Source organism: Oculina patagonica, chromosome 8 (assembly GCF_052425735.1).
Source record: "Oculina patagonica isolate OP01 chromosome 8, crgOcupat, whole genome shotgun sequence".
Classification (NCBI taxonomy): Eukaryota; Metazoa; Cnidaria; class Anthozoa; order Scleractinia; family Oculinidae; genus Oculina; species Oculina patagonica.
In genome coordinates this window covers 29,991,662-30,004,963 of record NC_135765.1, presented here as the reverse complement: position 1 = coordinate 30,004,963, position 13,302 = coordinate 29,991,662, and the positions used below count along the sequence as shown (strand labels likewise).

The 13,302-nt window shown below is 40.5% G+C and overlaps 3 protein-coding genes across 14 annotated transcripts in view; 1 reads left to right on the top strand and 2 right to left on the bottom strand.

The window, feature by feature from the left end:
- LOC144664014 (uncharacterized) overlaps positions 1 to 13,302 on the top strand; it is a 253,535-nt gene that overhangs the window by 35,219 nt on the left and 205,014 nt on the right. The gene's annotated exons all lie outside the window — the stretch shown is intronic.
- LOC144664006 (uncharacterized) overlaps positions 3,044 to 13,302 on the bottom strand; it is a 358,501-nt gene continuing 348,242 nt past the window's right edge. For all 9 annotated transcript variants that reach the window (XM_078525100.1, XM_078525101.1, XM_078525102.1 and 6 more), the window contains 3 exons: positions 5,701 to 13,112; positions 5,470 to 5,552; positions 3,044 to 4,802 (listed from right to left, as the gene is read on the bottom strand). In XM_078525100.1, coding sequence (XP_078381226.1) covers positions 9,991 to 13,112 — 3,122 coding nt within the window. In that variant the 3' untranslated portion in view covers positions 3,044 to 4,802; positions 5,470 to 5,552; positions 5,701 to 9,990. The remainder of the gene's footprint in view (positions 4,803 to 5,469; positions 5,553 to 5,700; positions 13,113 to 13,302) is intronic.
- The window catches only part of LOC144664024 (uncharacterized), a 45,554-nt gene continuing 37,159 nt past the window's right edge, over positions 4,908 to 13,302 (bottom strand). The window contains exon 3 of one of the 2 annotated variants that reach the window (XM_078525133.1): positions 4,908 to 4,972. The gene's annotated coding sequence lies outside the window, so the exon portion shown is untranslated. The remainder of the gene's footprint in view (positions 4,973 to 13,302) is intronic. The other variant, XM_078525134.1, reaches the window with a different exon arrangement.

Genomic DNA, 13,302 nt, shown 5'->3' with positions numbered 1-13,302 from the left:
AAGGTACAAGAAGTGGAACACAGCCCCCTCCCTCCCCCTTCCCCCAATAACCTTTCTTTCTTATGAGCTTTGTTGCCTATGGTGACATCAAAAAAGGGCAGGACGTGATTGACTTCCTTCTACATGGTAAAGTGAATATTAGGGTGTTGACTGTTAATGAAGTCAAAGAAAAGGTTGCCATCCCGCTCGTAGTGGAACAGGAAAAATGAGTCATTGGACAGATCTTCCAATGTATTCAAACATCTACAGAGTTCAGAAACCTGTCTTGGCTCGTGTTCTACAGACTGCTTTGAGGTTTTAGACTCTGCATCAACTAGGTACCAAGTTAAGCTAAAAGAAGTGATGTACATTAAATGGGAAAAGCCCGACCTGAATCAACAGGTCAAACACATTAATTTAATAACGCTTTCTTTGTAGGTGCGCTGACCAAAAGCTCTTTTGGCCAGGTGCACGCGCACTTTGTAGTTCCGTTGAAAGTTTAAATCAAACGTATTCGCGTTTGTTATGTATTATAAAATGTCGGAGTAATTGCGCGCGCTGTGATTGGTCAGTTAGACTTCATTAATAGCTCCATAACGCACGCTGCATACGTCACGCGCGTCCTTTATCGAGTTATAATGCACGCTGCTTACGTCATGAGTTTTAGCGCGCAATTTCTTTAACATTTCATAAAATAAATAAATCAAAAGCCCTCTGGGCTTAGTGTCTTGTGACTCTTTTCAGAGTTTAATTTATTTGAAAATAGATCGCTTTTCACGTCTATTTATTGCTTGTAAAGATATCGAAAATTAAAAAGCGTGCATCTAACATAAAGAAACATTTAGACTCCTCACCCCTAAAATTTAAACTAAAACTAAAGCTACTTTTAAAAGTTGTGACATTCACAACACGATATACGAAACTCTTGATTCACTTGTCAATTCAGAAACCTTTGTCGTGAATGCTTGCGCTGAACTTCACGATTTCACAGCTAAAGATAAAAACAAAGGTTTATTCCAACTACAAAAGGTTCTCACGCGAAAGGCTTAAAATCCAACTAAAAAATATATATAAGATTTGGGACCTGAAAGACAACAACACCGAATTTTCGATCAAGTGGTCCATTGTCACGAGAGCAAGCGCTTACAGGGGAAACCCGTCACGCTGCAATTTGTGTCTGACGGAGAAGCTCTGCATACTATCAGCTGACAGATCCACCTTCTTGAACAAAAGATCTGAGCTTGTTACCAAGTGCAGGCACGAAAACAAGTACTACACGGCCAATCAGAGACAGGATCGTTCCAACCGTCCTCCATGAACGTAGTTTAAATTGTATTTCACCACATCTAACGACACAGTCTGATGATCGCTTCGTGCGTGAAACTCTGAGTAACTGTCCACGAAGTTTCTATCTTTAATTATTGTATAAGATTACATGCTTAAAGTTTTGAAATCGATGCCTTAATAGTATCCATTCCGATCACAATCACGGTAATTAAGCGTCCATTTTGATTCATACTAATTGATCGTTGCTATTTCTGACTTGTTTCCGACACCTTATCAAAAGCGATTTTTCCAAGCAGCCGAAAGTAGGCTTGACTTAAATTCAAAGTACACTCCAGCATGTAGCCGTTGAACAGTTATAGGACTCCGATAACAGCACAAAAAGAATACAGACACGCACAGATTCATAAGCATTTATCTGTCACAGATAATTCTCAAATATCTTAAAAAGGTCAACAAAGTCACAGATTCTCCTTTGTTGTTTTGTGTCTGTGACTGATAAGAACGTTTTCAGCCTCACGTTTCAATAAACTCACGCACACTACCAAGCAAAGTTTCATGGTTGACCTTTCGTGTGCCGGTCTTCGAGTAATACTCAAATTGAAGACACACAAGGAAAATAATGTCCACGGGATCAGTTGTTTTGAACTAGTTTAATCAGCACAAATTCTTACTTGCCTAAGCTAGCTAGTCAACTGAAGTAACACATGTGGTTCGACTACTACGGATTACATCTTTGAAATAGGATCTAATCAAAAATGGAAACGGCAAAAAAAGGTTTTCCTGACATATTGTCGGTCGACATACCTGCAGTTCTGTAAGGCGCAATCCTGTTTAAGACATGCTTTTCCCCTATTGCTGTACCAAAATCATAAAACACATTGTTCTCACGAAACGGTAGCTATTATCAGATTGACTAATGGTGGGAATCTCGTGTGATTGCTTTTATCACTAAGAAAAACAAACAAAAAGCTTAAAAATAAACGCAACTGTCAGTGTAAACAGCATCTGCAGACCTCTCAAGTCTCACGACTTTGTCTTGAGACTCACGGTTTTCACTTCAATCTCACGACGAGAAACAGAAATCTCACGAAAAAACAGAGTAACAAGTCATTTGATTAGCGCCTGGTTTAGGGACTCTTTTAGTAATTTTTGTCCGTCAGTTGATCAATCTCCCGGTTTTAACTGAAATCTCCAGATTTTTTTACCTCAATCTCTAGATTTCCAGTGCTTTGAGGTTGAGAAGTCTGCATCTGTTTTGTTTAAATCTGATGATCGCATTTTTCGGCATTTACTAAAAAAAGAAAATTTTGACATGGCGGGAAAAATATTGACATGGCGGGAAAATTCCGCGGCCTCATAAAGCAAATACGCATGGAATGCACCTTGTCCCCTGTAGTATTATCTTGTGTCGTCATGACTACGTCATGACGTCACAAGACAAAAACGTTCTCCTCGTGCATTGTTGAGTTATATAAGCACTTGGGAATTTTTAAAAACACTCGAGAAGTGCGAGAAGCACTCGGCTGCGCCTCGTGCTTCTCTATGCACTTCTCTTGTGTTCTTAAAAATTCCCAAGTGCTTATATAACTCAACAATGCACTCGGGTGCATTTTTTATTCCTTTAATATAACGCTTACATTGTACGCTATATAAGTTCACCTTGTAGCAACAACCATTGCACTGAAGATGACGGATGTCACGTCAAAACATGTTTGTAAACTTAAAGAAAGTTGTACTGTTCCTGAAGTTATCAAAAGTTTTGCTGTTAACTCGACCATTTGGACAATAACAACAACAAGGTTTATTTGAACTGTAAAATTACAAGTAACAACTTTTATGTGGATATTTTTCACTAAAACGTGCTATAAAGTGAATTCGTAGAATCCTTATCTATCACCTTAGCTTCCTAAAGAGACGTTCAAAATAGAAATATATTTAGTTGGTATAGTATCAAAATAAAAACGATAGCAATTTAGCTGCAAAGAACCTTGTTCAACACACCCTTCACTAAACCTATAAAACCAAGCGTGCTAGAATGATCCTTTTCGGGTTTAACAGCCATCCCTTAACTGCTTACACACCTTTTTACTTAACAGTTCTACCAACTTGCGTTGGATATTTAACAATTATTCCACGAGAGCGCGTTTGATATGAGATGGTAAATAGCCAACAAGACGCGTAGCGCCAAGAAGTTGGCTATAACTATCTCATGCCTAACAAGTGCGAGTGGAATAATTGTTTTATTAAAATCGCCCATAGAGTTGCAATATTTGAGCTCACCAGCTGTTTTTGTTTACGCGTATCCGAGTATATGAGCTCGTGTACCATTTCCTGTTATCAAATAAAAACGCAGGAATTGCAATGTACCATTGCTAGTTTCTAATAAAATGTGATAAAAAACCAAACGAAAGAAAGAACTACTTGCATTGGTTATGGTTGATCACTTTCTTGAAGCCTTAATAATTCATGAAATTTAAAACAAAGGCTATCAGTGTTTTGGATATGCGATTTTAATAAGCATAAATTTTAAAGTTTTTGGATTTCTTTGATTTCTCCGTAGTTTTTGTTTCGATTAAGAAGATCTATCAAACACTAGAGAGAGTGTTTCATCCCGTTTCCAAAACCTCGATGTTGGTCAAAATACCCCGCTACGTTTCGTATTTTCAAATCAGCGTGTTTGTCAAATCTCTTCTTGGTGTTTGGAGATGTGATAAAACACTCTCTCTCCTCTTTGGTTTATAATATCTTGTGTGATGTCTGGCAGACGAAATATTAAAACACTTATCTCAAACAAATATAACGTATTTTTAATGTTACGCTAGTTTGATAGTTACAGAGACAGAAACTGTCTCCAATATTTTCAGTTTATGTGATAATATTTAACTAATTTATAGTTGTTAAAACCAGGCCAAAAAGCATTAGAGTCAGCCATTGGAAAAAAATTGAACTTAGATATAAACTACAATATATAACCAGAGTCTAAGCTATTAACTGGAAATGAAACAAGACTGCTTGTAGAAAATAATTCTTTACTTTCCCGAATTTTAGCAGGCAAACAAAAACGTTAAAACGCTGATAAAGTGAACGTGTTTAACCACCTGCTTTTTGACTATATTTTGCAAGATTTCATTAAAAAGATTTTTTAAGATCAGTTCTTGGGAAGGCCTTTCTGAAAAACCTCTCCTGTAGACTTGATGGTTGATCCTGTACAATTGCAGGGATTCATCAGTATAATTACAGTTCTTTTAGGGAAGCTGTCGTCGAATCGATTTTCTTTACTACCTCAGATTCGTCAGTTTGTAAGTTCATTATTTTTGCAACAAAACTTGGGCGAGACGTGCGCTTCGTCTGCACAAGTATCGCGATGGCGAATGGACCTGTGCAATGGAGAACTGCTTGAGCTATGGCGAATGGACCTGTGCAATGGAGAACTGCTTGAGCTATGGCGAATGGACCTGTGCAATGGAGAACTGCTTGAGCTATAGCTGTGTCATTTGCCCGTATTCCACATTTGTCTGACTACAGGCAGGAACAAGCTATAAGCAATTAAAAAGTAATCCGTTAAGAGTTGAAGTTGATTACAACGTTACTATAAAATGTTGCAAAGCTTTGTCTCTACCGAAACCAAAAACTGATTGCCCACAGTGGTGCTTTCCTGTCGAACAATCTTTATGAGGAACAACGCACTGCAAAATCCTTAGGCCCGCTTAAGAAAAGCAATAATAAATAGTTCTCTGCATCGGAGTCCCACATGGTAAAAACGTAAGCCAGTAAATAGAGAACTATGTCTTTTATCTATAGATAATTACTATATTATAATCGTGTTATTATAAATTTTTCATATTTTTCAATCATTCATTTTCTTTTCGGTTGCTTAAAGCCGTCATCTCTACAATGTATCTAACACACTATGTCAGAGCGGTTTTCACTTGAGAATCGAAAGCAATTCGCATTTGCATTGGTTTTGCATTTCTACGCATAGTGATTGGTTTAAAACTTTCGCGCCAATTTCTCAGCCAATCAGAAGTAAAACCAAAACCAATCATGACGCGCTCGCACACGTTTTCCCGTGCTTCGTGCCGGCAACATGTATTTGCTTCGAGTTTTGATTAGTTTACTGGATTGTCTGTGTTCTTTGTAATTCTATAGAGTGATTACTTTGGTTTTGGTTTTACGACACTAAATTGAAAACTGATCTATTACCTGACAGTCAGGGCCAGACCATCCAGTAATGTCAGCTCGGTCTGTAAACTGAAAATCCTAGTGCGGTTCTCGTGCTCGGTTAACTAAGAGGTAAGTAAATGGAGTTCAGAATCAGTAAAACGTTATTATACAAAAAAATGAGGAGGTGGACAAATTACTCCCTAATTATAAACCCAAACTTAAAACGTCAAAGTGAATCTTAGCTAACCTATTCTTCCGCAGAGGTGTTACCTTTCTATTGTGGTTAATTCTCTCTTTCCGTCTTCCCTCTGCTCCACAGTTCCAATGTCCCTTTGCTCATTGTGCCTCCCCACCGTTCCACTTCGCCATCGTTTCTTTGTGCCATCGCTCCACTAAGCCACTGTGTCACTGTGCCACCGTCCCATTGTGCAACTGTGCCTCTGTGCCACTGTGCTATCGTTCCACGGTGTTCCACCGTGCCACCGTGCCACCGTTCGACTGTGCCACTTTTCCACTGTGCCGTCGTTCCACTGTACAATCGTTCCACTGTGTAACTGTTTGAGTGTGCCACTGTTTCACTGTGCCATTGTATCTTTGGGTCACTGTTCCACTGTGCCATCGTTCCACTGTTCATTATTTCCACTGTTGCGCTGTGCCATGCTTTACTGCGCCCCAGTTCCACTGTTCTATTGTTCAATCGTTCTACTATGCCTCAGTTTCAATGTTCCATCATTTCACTGTGACAGTTAATTGTTAGCTAGCATTTAGCACAGATTTCCGTTCCATACTGTTCCACTGTGCCACCGTTCTACTGTGCCACCGTTCTACTGTGCCACCGTTCTACTGTGCCACCGTTCTACTGTGCCACCGTTCTCATGTACTGTGCCACCGTTCTACTGTGCCACCGTTCACTGTTTCACTACTCCACTGTGCCTCCTTTCCGCCTTTCTATCCTGCCTCCGTTCCACTAAGACACCGTTTCACTATGCATAGTTCCTATGGTCCTCTGTGTAATCTACTGTACAGCTGAGCCACTGTGTCCCTGTATCACAGTTCCTCTGTGCCTCTGTTACCATTGCACCAATGTGCCTCTCTTTTATATACCTCCGACCATTCTGGAGCTGTACTTGTGCTCAACTCTGCCACTGTTACGTAGTGCCGCCGTACCTTCGTTCCACCTTTGTAAACGTTTCTCTATGCTAATGTGCCACTGTTTAACTATACTTCTATTCTTGTGTTCCCATCTATCTCAACTCTGCAAAAAATTATTGTCCTACCTCGTGACTGTGCCTCTGTTCCACTGCAGCACTGTTGCCCTGTGGTACTGCGCCACTATACAACTGTGCGTCTGTTCAACTGTACCACTGTTCTATGGTGCCATTGTCAGTCATTTCCACTGCTCCACTGTTCCATTGTATCACACTACCACTGTTCCGTAGTGCCACTGTTACTCTGTTTCACTCTGATTCACCTCCACTGTACCACTGTTCCTCTGTACTACTATTTTATTGTTCCTCCGTGCCTCTGCCCCCACTGTGCCACTGTCCCAAAGTGCGACCGTACCTCTGTTTGACTGTTTCACTGTGCCACTATTCCACTGTTTTTCTACCTACTGCACGACTAAACCACCGTGCCCTTGGGTCTGAACCATTTTGGCATGGTTCCACTGTGTGACTTCCACTTTGCCACCGTACCTTTGTTCCAATTTGTATGTTTCATTGTGCCACTCTTTATCCGTGCCAATTATATTACTGCTCTATTGTTCCACCGTGCCTCTGTCTCCGCTGTACCACTTTCCCGGTGTGTCTTTGTTACACTGTGCCTCTGTACCACTGTTCCACGGTTCCAAATATGCCATGGTTCCACTGTGCAACTGTTCCACTGTCCGCTATTCTAGTGCGACAATGTTCCATTGTTTTACCGTGCGCCTGTCCAACCGTGCCACTGTTTCACTGTACCTGTGTCTCATTTTACTACTATTTCTCTGTGTCACCGTGACACTGTTGCTTTGTTCTACACTTCCACTGTTCCTCTGCAATCCCGCGCCTGTTTTCAACTGTACCACTGCTCCACTGTCCCACCAATGTCCAGTACTCCTGTTTAACTTTACTACTTTCTACAGTGCCACTGTTTCACTCTGCCTCTGCCCCATTGTGCCTTTAATTCAGTACACGGCAGTTCTACAGTTGTACTGTTCCAATGTGCCTCTGCTTCTTGCAATTTACTTCTGTTTTATTGTTCCACAGAGCCCCTATGCGAGTGTTTTACTGTTTTACTGTGCCACTATTCAACTGCACCTTTGTGTACAGTCAAACTGTGCGTTTGTACCACTGTTTCACTGTTATATCGCTCCAGTGTGCCACTGCCCGTCTGTTCCACTATGGCACCGTTTCTCTTGTGCCACTGTCTCACTGGTACACTTTGCCACGTTGGTAACGTCACCGTGACGCTGTTACGTAGTTTTACTGTGCAACTGTTCTACTATGCTAGTGTGCCATTATTCCACCACAATCTTGTGCTTCTTTTCCACTGTTCCACTGTTCCTCTGTTTTACAGTGCTACATCTCCACCGTGCTCCGTATAACTGTGCCATTGTTTCACTGTGGTCACTGTGCTACTGTTTAACTTTGTCACATTTTCACTGTCTCTGTCCGACCGCGTCACTGTTCCACTGTATCTTTTATCAACTGTGGCCCTGTGCCTCTGTGCCACCGTTCTGCCGCTGCTCCACGGTACTCCACTGTGTTACTGTTTGTTTAACTTTTCTATTGGTTTACTGAGTCTCTGTCCGACCATGCACACTTTCACTGTACCTGTTCAACTGTGGCCTCTGTGCCACTGTGCCAGTCTTCCACTGTGCCTCTGTGGAACTCTAGCGGTTGCTCTGTGCTTCTGTGCCTCTGTGCCACCTAGCCACTGTTTCCCTTTTGCAACTGATGCATTGTTTTGAATTTTTTTTGTGTATTGGAGGGTTTTGGTATCCAAATGCAATTAGGATTGTATGCCTTGAATAATTTAGGCGAAGAAAGCTAACAACGAGACAAATTGAGGTAAAAGTTAATCTACAATCTCGAACTATACCTGCTGAAACAAGTTTTAAGTTCACTCTAACAGCTCAAAAGTATAGCCCTCTTCGCAATCCCAGCTTCATTCAAGGTTGTTTTGACCAAGAGAGCAGATGTAATATCTGCTTTAACTGCGTCACCTAAACATTCTTTTCCAACCACAATTACTTTGCTTCAATAGTTCAGACGAAGCCAGCAAAAATTGAGTTAAAAGCAAAAGCTATCTATAATATTGGACTCTGCGACGGGAAGAAGACGTGAGCGGGTGTAATATTAGTTTTAATCTGTGTTTTAACAGCATTGTCTCCGATTAATTTTAGCTTTGTGTTCGGTATTTAGAGTCTCGCAAACAGAAAATACCTACTCGAATATTTGAACTTTCAGATTTTTATGCGTGAGTGCCTTATAAGTATTAATCATTTCACAAAAGGTAATGAGCACAAAATTAACATCCAACAGAAAAACCACTCATTTATTAGTCTCCCTCGCAGCCGTTTTTAGTGTCGTCACGCAAAGACGACACGGCTGCGAGGAAAACTACTCATTTATTTACATCTGTTATAAACACCAGAAACACTTATTACATGTTAATGATAATTCAGGTTCTTTTTTTCACTCAAAACAAAAAAGCAGTATTAATAAAAGCAATTTCCCACGTCTTGACATTTATTTTTAGTCATTTCACAAAAGGTAATGAGCACAAAATTAGTATCCAACAGAAAAATCACTCATTTATTTACATCCGTTATAAACATCAGAAACACTTATTACATGTTAATGAAAATTCAGGGTTTTTTTTCACTCAAAACAAAAAAGCAGTATCAATTAAAACAATTTCCCACGTCTTGACTTTAATATCAATACTATCTCGGAGCGAATAAACGTAGCTATAAATGTACGTAGTTCTGATTATAAAAATGTAACCACTGTATACGCTCAATACAATCTGAGCGGGTATTATTTTTCCTAGAAGCCCGCTAAAAGCTATAGAAACCTGGTAAATGCTATAGAAGCCCGGTGCCCCGGACGCGCAAATAGTTTGTTCAACTTCACTGAACGACTTCTCTATTCTGCACTTTTGCTTTTTTTTATACATATAATCTTTTATATAGCACAATTTCACCGGAAACGTTCTACTTGCTTAAGTGAAAATGAGACGGTGTCAAAGAAGGCGACGGATAACGGCAAGACAAGTAAACTCTAGGAATGTAACATAACACATATTTTTCATTGCGTTCAAGTGTATTCGTTGCGTTATCATTGAGAAAAACGCTAAATTTTATACTGATTTCTATGCAAGTTAATCGGTGATCATAACTATTTTTTTTCTAGAACTTCCTTGTAGTTACAAAAAAAAACGAAAATCGTTCAATTAGTTTTCTTAGTTTCGTATAAACGCGGTGTCGGTTGAAATACAACAGAGCTCATGTAAAAAGACGAAACCTGTAAAATAGTGTAAAGAGCTCATTCCGTGAACTGAAACAAGAGCCGGTCTCTATTGTTGCTTCAGTAACACAAAAGTAAAAACAACACGATCACCATGTTCCAAGCGGATTTCACTGATTACCGCTTCACTAATGTGATCATTAAACAAATGCAACCTTCTCAGAACTTTATTCTCTCTCAGTGCTCCAGCTAGAGCAGTAGCTCCTTCGTCACCAATGTTACTGTCAGACAAATACAACTTTGTCAGACTTGTGTTCTTTTTCAATGCTTCAGCTAGTCCAGCAGCATCGTGGTCACCAATGTTATTGCCAGACAAATTCAACGCTGTCAGACTTGTGTTCTTTTTCAATGCTTCAGCTAGTCCAGTAGCACCGTGGTCACCAATGTTATTGTGAGACAAATGCAACACTGTCAGACTTGTGTTGTTTTGTAATGCTTCAGCTAGTCCAGTAGCACCATGGTCGCCAATGTTATTGTCAGACAAATACAACTCTGTCAGACTTGTGTTGTTTTGTAATGCTTCAGCTAGTCCAGCAGCACCGTGGTGGCCAATGTTATTGTTAGACAAATACAACGCTGTCAGACTTGTGTTCTTTTTCAATGCTTCAGCTAGTGCAGTAGCACCGTGGTCGCCAATGTTATTGTAAGACAAATACAACTCTGTCAGACTTGTGTTGTTTTTCAATGCTTCAGCTAGTGCAGTAGCACCGTGGTCGCCAATTTTATTGCCAGACAAATACAACACTGTCAGACTTGTGTTCTTTTTCAATGCTTCAGCTAGTCCAGTAACACCGTGGTCACCAATGTTATTGAAAGAGAAATTCAACTCTGTCAGACTTGTGTTGTTTTGTAATGCTTCAGCTAGTCCAGTAGCACCTTGGGCCCCAATGTTATTGTGAGTCAAATCCAACACTGTAAGACTTGTGTTGTTTTGTAATGCTTCAGCTAGTCCAGTAGCACCGTGGTCGCCAATGTAATTGTCAGACAAATACAACACTGTCAGACTTGTGTTGTTTTGTAATGCTTCAGCTAGTGCAGCAGCACCTTGGTCACCAATGTTATTGCCAGACAAATCCAACTCTGTCAGACTTGTGTTGTTTTGTAATGCTTCAGCTAGTGCAGCACCGTGGTCATCAATGTCATTGTAAGACAAATACAACGCTGTCAGACTTGTGTTCTTTTTCAATGCTTCAGCTAGTGCAGTAGCACCGTGGTCGCCAATGTAATTGTTAGACAAATACAACTCTGTCAGACTTGTGTTCTTTTTCAATGCTTCAGCAAGTCCAGCAGCGCCAGCGTCACCAATGTAATTGATATACAAATTCAACTCTGTCAGACTCGTGTTCTTTTGCAATGCTTCAGCTAGTGCAGTAGCACCGTGGTCGCCAATGTTATTGTGAGACAAATGCATCACTGTCAGACTTGTGTTCTTTTTCAATGCTTCAGCTAGTCCAGTAACACCGTGGTCACCAATGTTATTGAAAGAGAAATTCAACTCTGTCAGACTTGTGTTGTTTTGTAATGCTTCAGCTAGTCCAGTAGCACCGTGGTAGCCAATGTTATTGTCAGACAAATGCAACACTTTCAGACTTGTGTTGTTTTGTAATGCTTCAGCTACTCCAGTAGCCTCGTGGTCACCAATGTTATTGTTAGACAAAACCAACTCTGTCAGACTTGAATTGCACTGAAGTGCTTCAGCTAGAACAACAGCGTCAGCGCCAGTTATCCTTCTGAGACGAAGAGCTTTACGTTTAAGCAATGAACCAGAAACACGTGCCAATTTTATGTGAAAATCACTGTTTTCTTTTTTACATTCTTTAATTCCCTCCAATACAACAGAAAAGCAGTCACCGTCTTCTTCATGATTCACTTGCGTCGTTAAACTCTTCACAAGAGCTTCTGTTGTTTCCTCGCAACGTGCCGCTATCATGCCACATGTGAACATTAGCACCTCTGCCAGCTCATGGAAGTATCTTCTGTCAGCAGCTAAGCTGTCAGCACTGATTTCTTTGTCGAGAAGCTGACAACACAGATAAAATGCTGCAAAGAATTCTTGAAAACTCTTATGTAGAAAGCTGTAACGTCGGCGCGGTCTTAGTTTGCTGCCTCCTGGCTGAACTGACAGAAATCCGAATCCAGGTAAGTCAGCTGAATGGCTTCCGAGCTCACTTTCCTCAAAGTCCAAGTTGTCTTCACGCAGACCCTTCAAAGCTATCCAGCCAAGGTGTTTCAACCGAGGTTTGTAAGATTCAATGAGATCATCGTTGTTTTCTGGCAATCCTTTCTTCTGTATGTATCGTCTCAGGACACACTGTACTATATCCATATACAGTTTAGTTCGACTTTCTGGAAAAATACCCTGAAATTCTTCGCAAACGAGGCATAGAAGTGCAGTGTTCAGAGGATTTGCCGTTAATTCGTTCAAGTGTTCATCATTTTGCAGCATGGACAAGAGGTTTTGGGCCAAATCCTTCATGGTTTTGAAATATTTAACAATAAACTTCCGTGCATCTTCTTCAGTAAACCCTTCGATATCCAGCAGGGTGTCACAGTGTATTCTTACCTTCATTCCAGCCTCGTGCCGTGCAGTAGCAACCAAGCGACATTTTGGAAGTATTCTGCCTTGAATGATTTCTGAAAACATTGGCATTTTATTTGCTGGGACCTCGTCTAATCCATCAAGTATCAGCAGTACGTTAGACTGGTTTTGGCGGATGAAGTTGAAGAATCTTTCTTTGACGTCTTCTTTAACATCTCGAGGCAGAAGTTGATCATCAATGGCCTCCCATAGGTCAGACTTCATATCACGACACCTCAGCAACATTACTGTTTCGAACCTTGGAAAGCCGTTTTCTGCTTTTTGTTTTCCTGTAGCCCAGTCATAAACAAGCTTTTTGCAATACGTTGTCTTCCCCATACCAGGTTTCCCTTCAATCAACACTGTTCTTGGTTGCGGACATTCTTCATGTGGTTTAAAGATCCCAGACATGTTAACAGTGTCGGTTGTCGCTGTTCCTCTCGTTTTCTTCCTGCTGACAACTTTGAGTTTGGTGAAAATATCATCCAGATGAAAGTGAAACTCTTCACACCATGGAAACGGAGCAAGCCAACCCTCGCGGAGTTTGTAGAGTTGACGAATTCCATCAATGATCTCGGCTGGATCAAAAACATCTACGTAATTAAATAAAGCCACTTCAAGTACCTCGAGGGAGGAATTTTAAATCGAGATTTAAAAAAAAAAGACCAAATGGACAGTAAGCAAATGAAGACAAAGACAAGAAAGAAACGGGGAATGATTTGTACTTTTTACAAAAGACGCGAAAAAAGAAACCAAAGTTTTACTTCAGCAGCTTGCTACAAC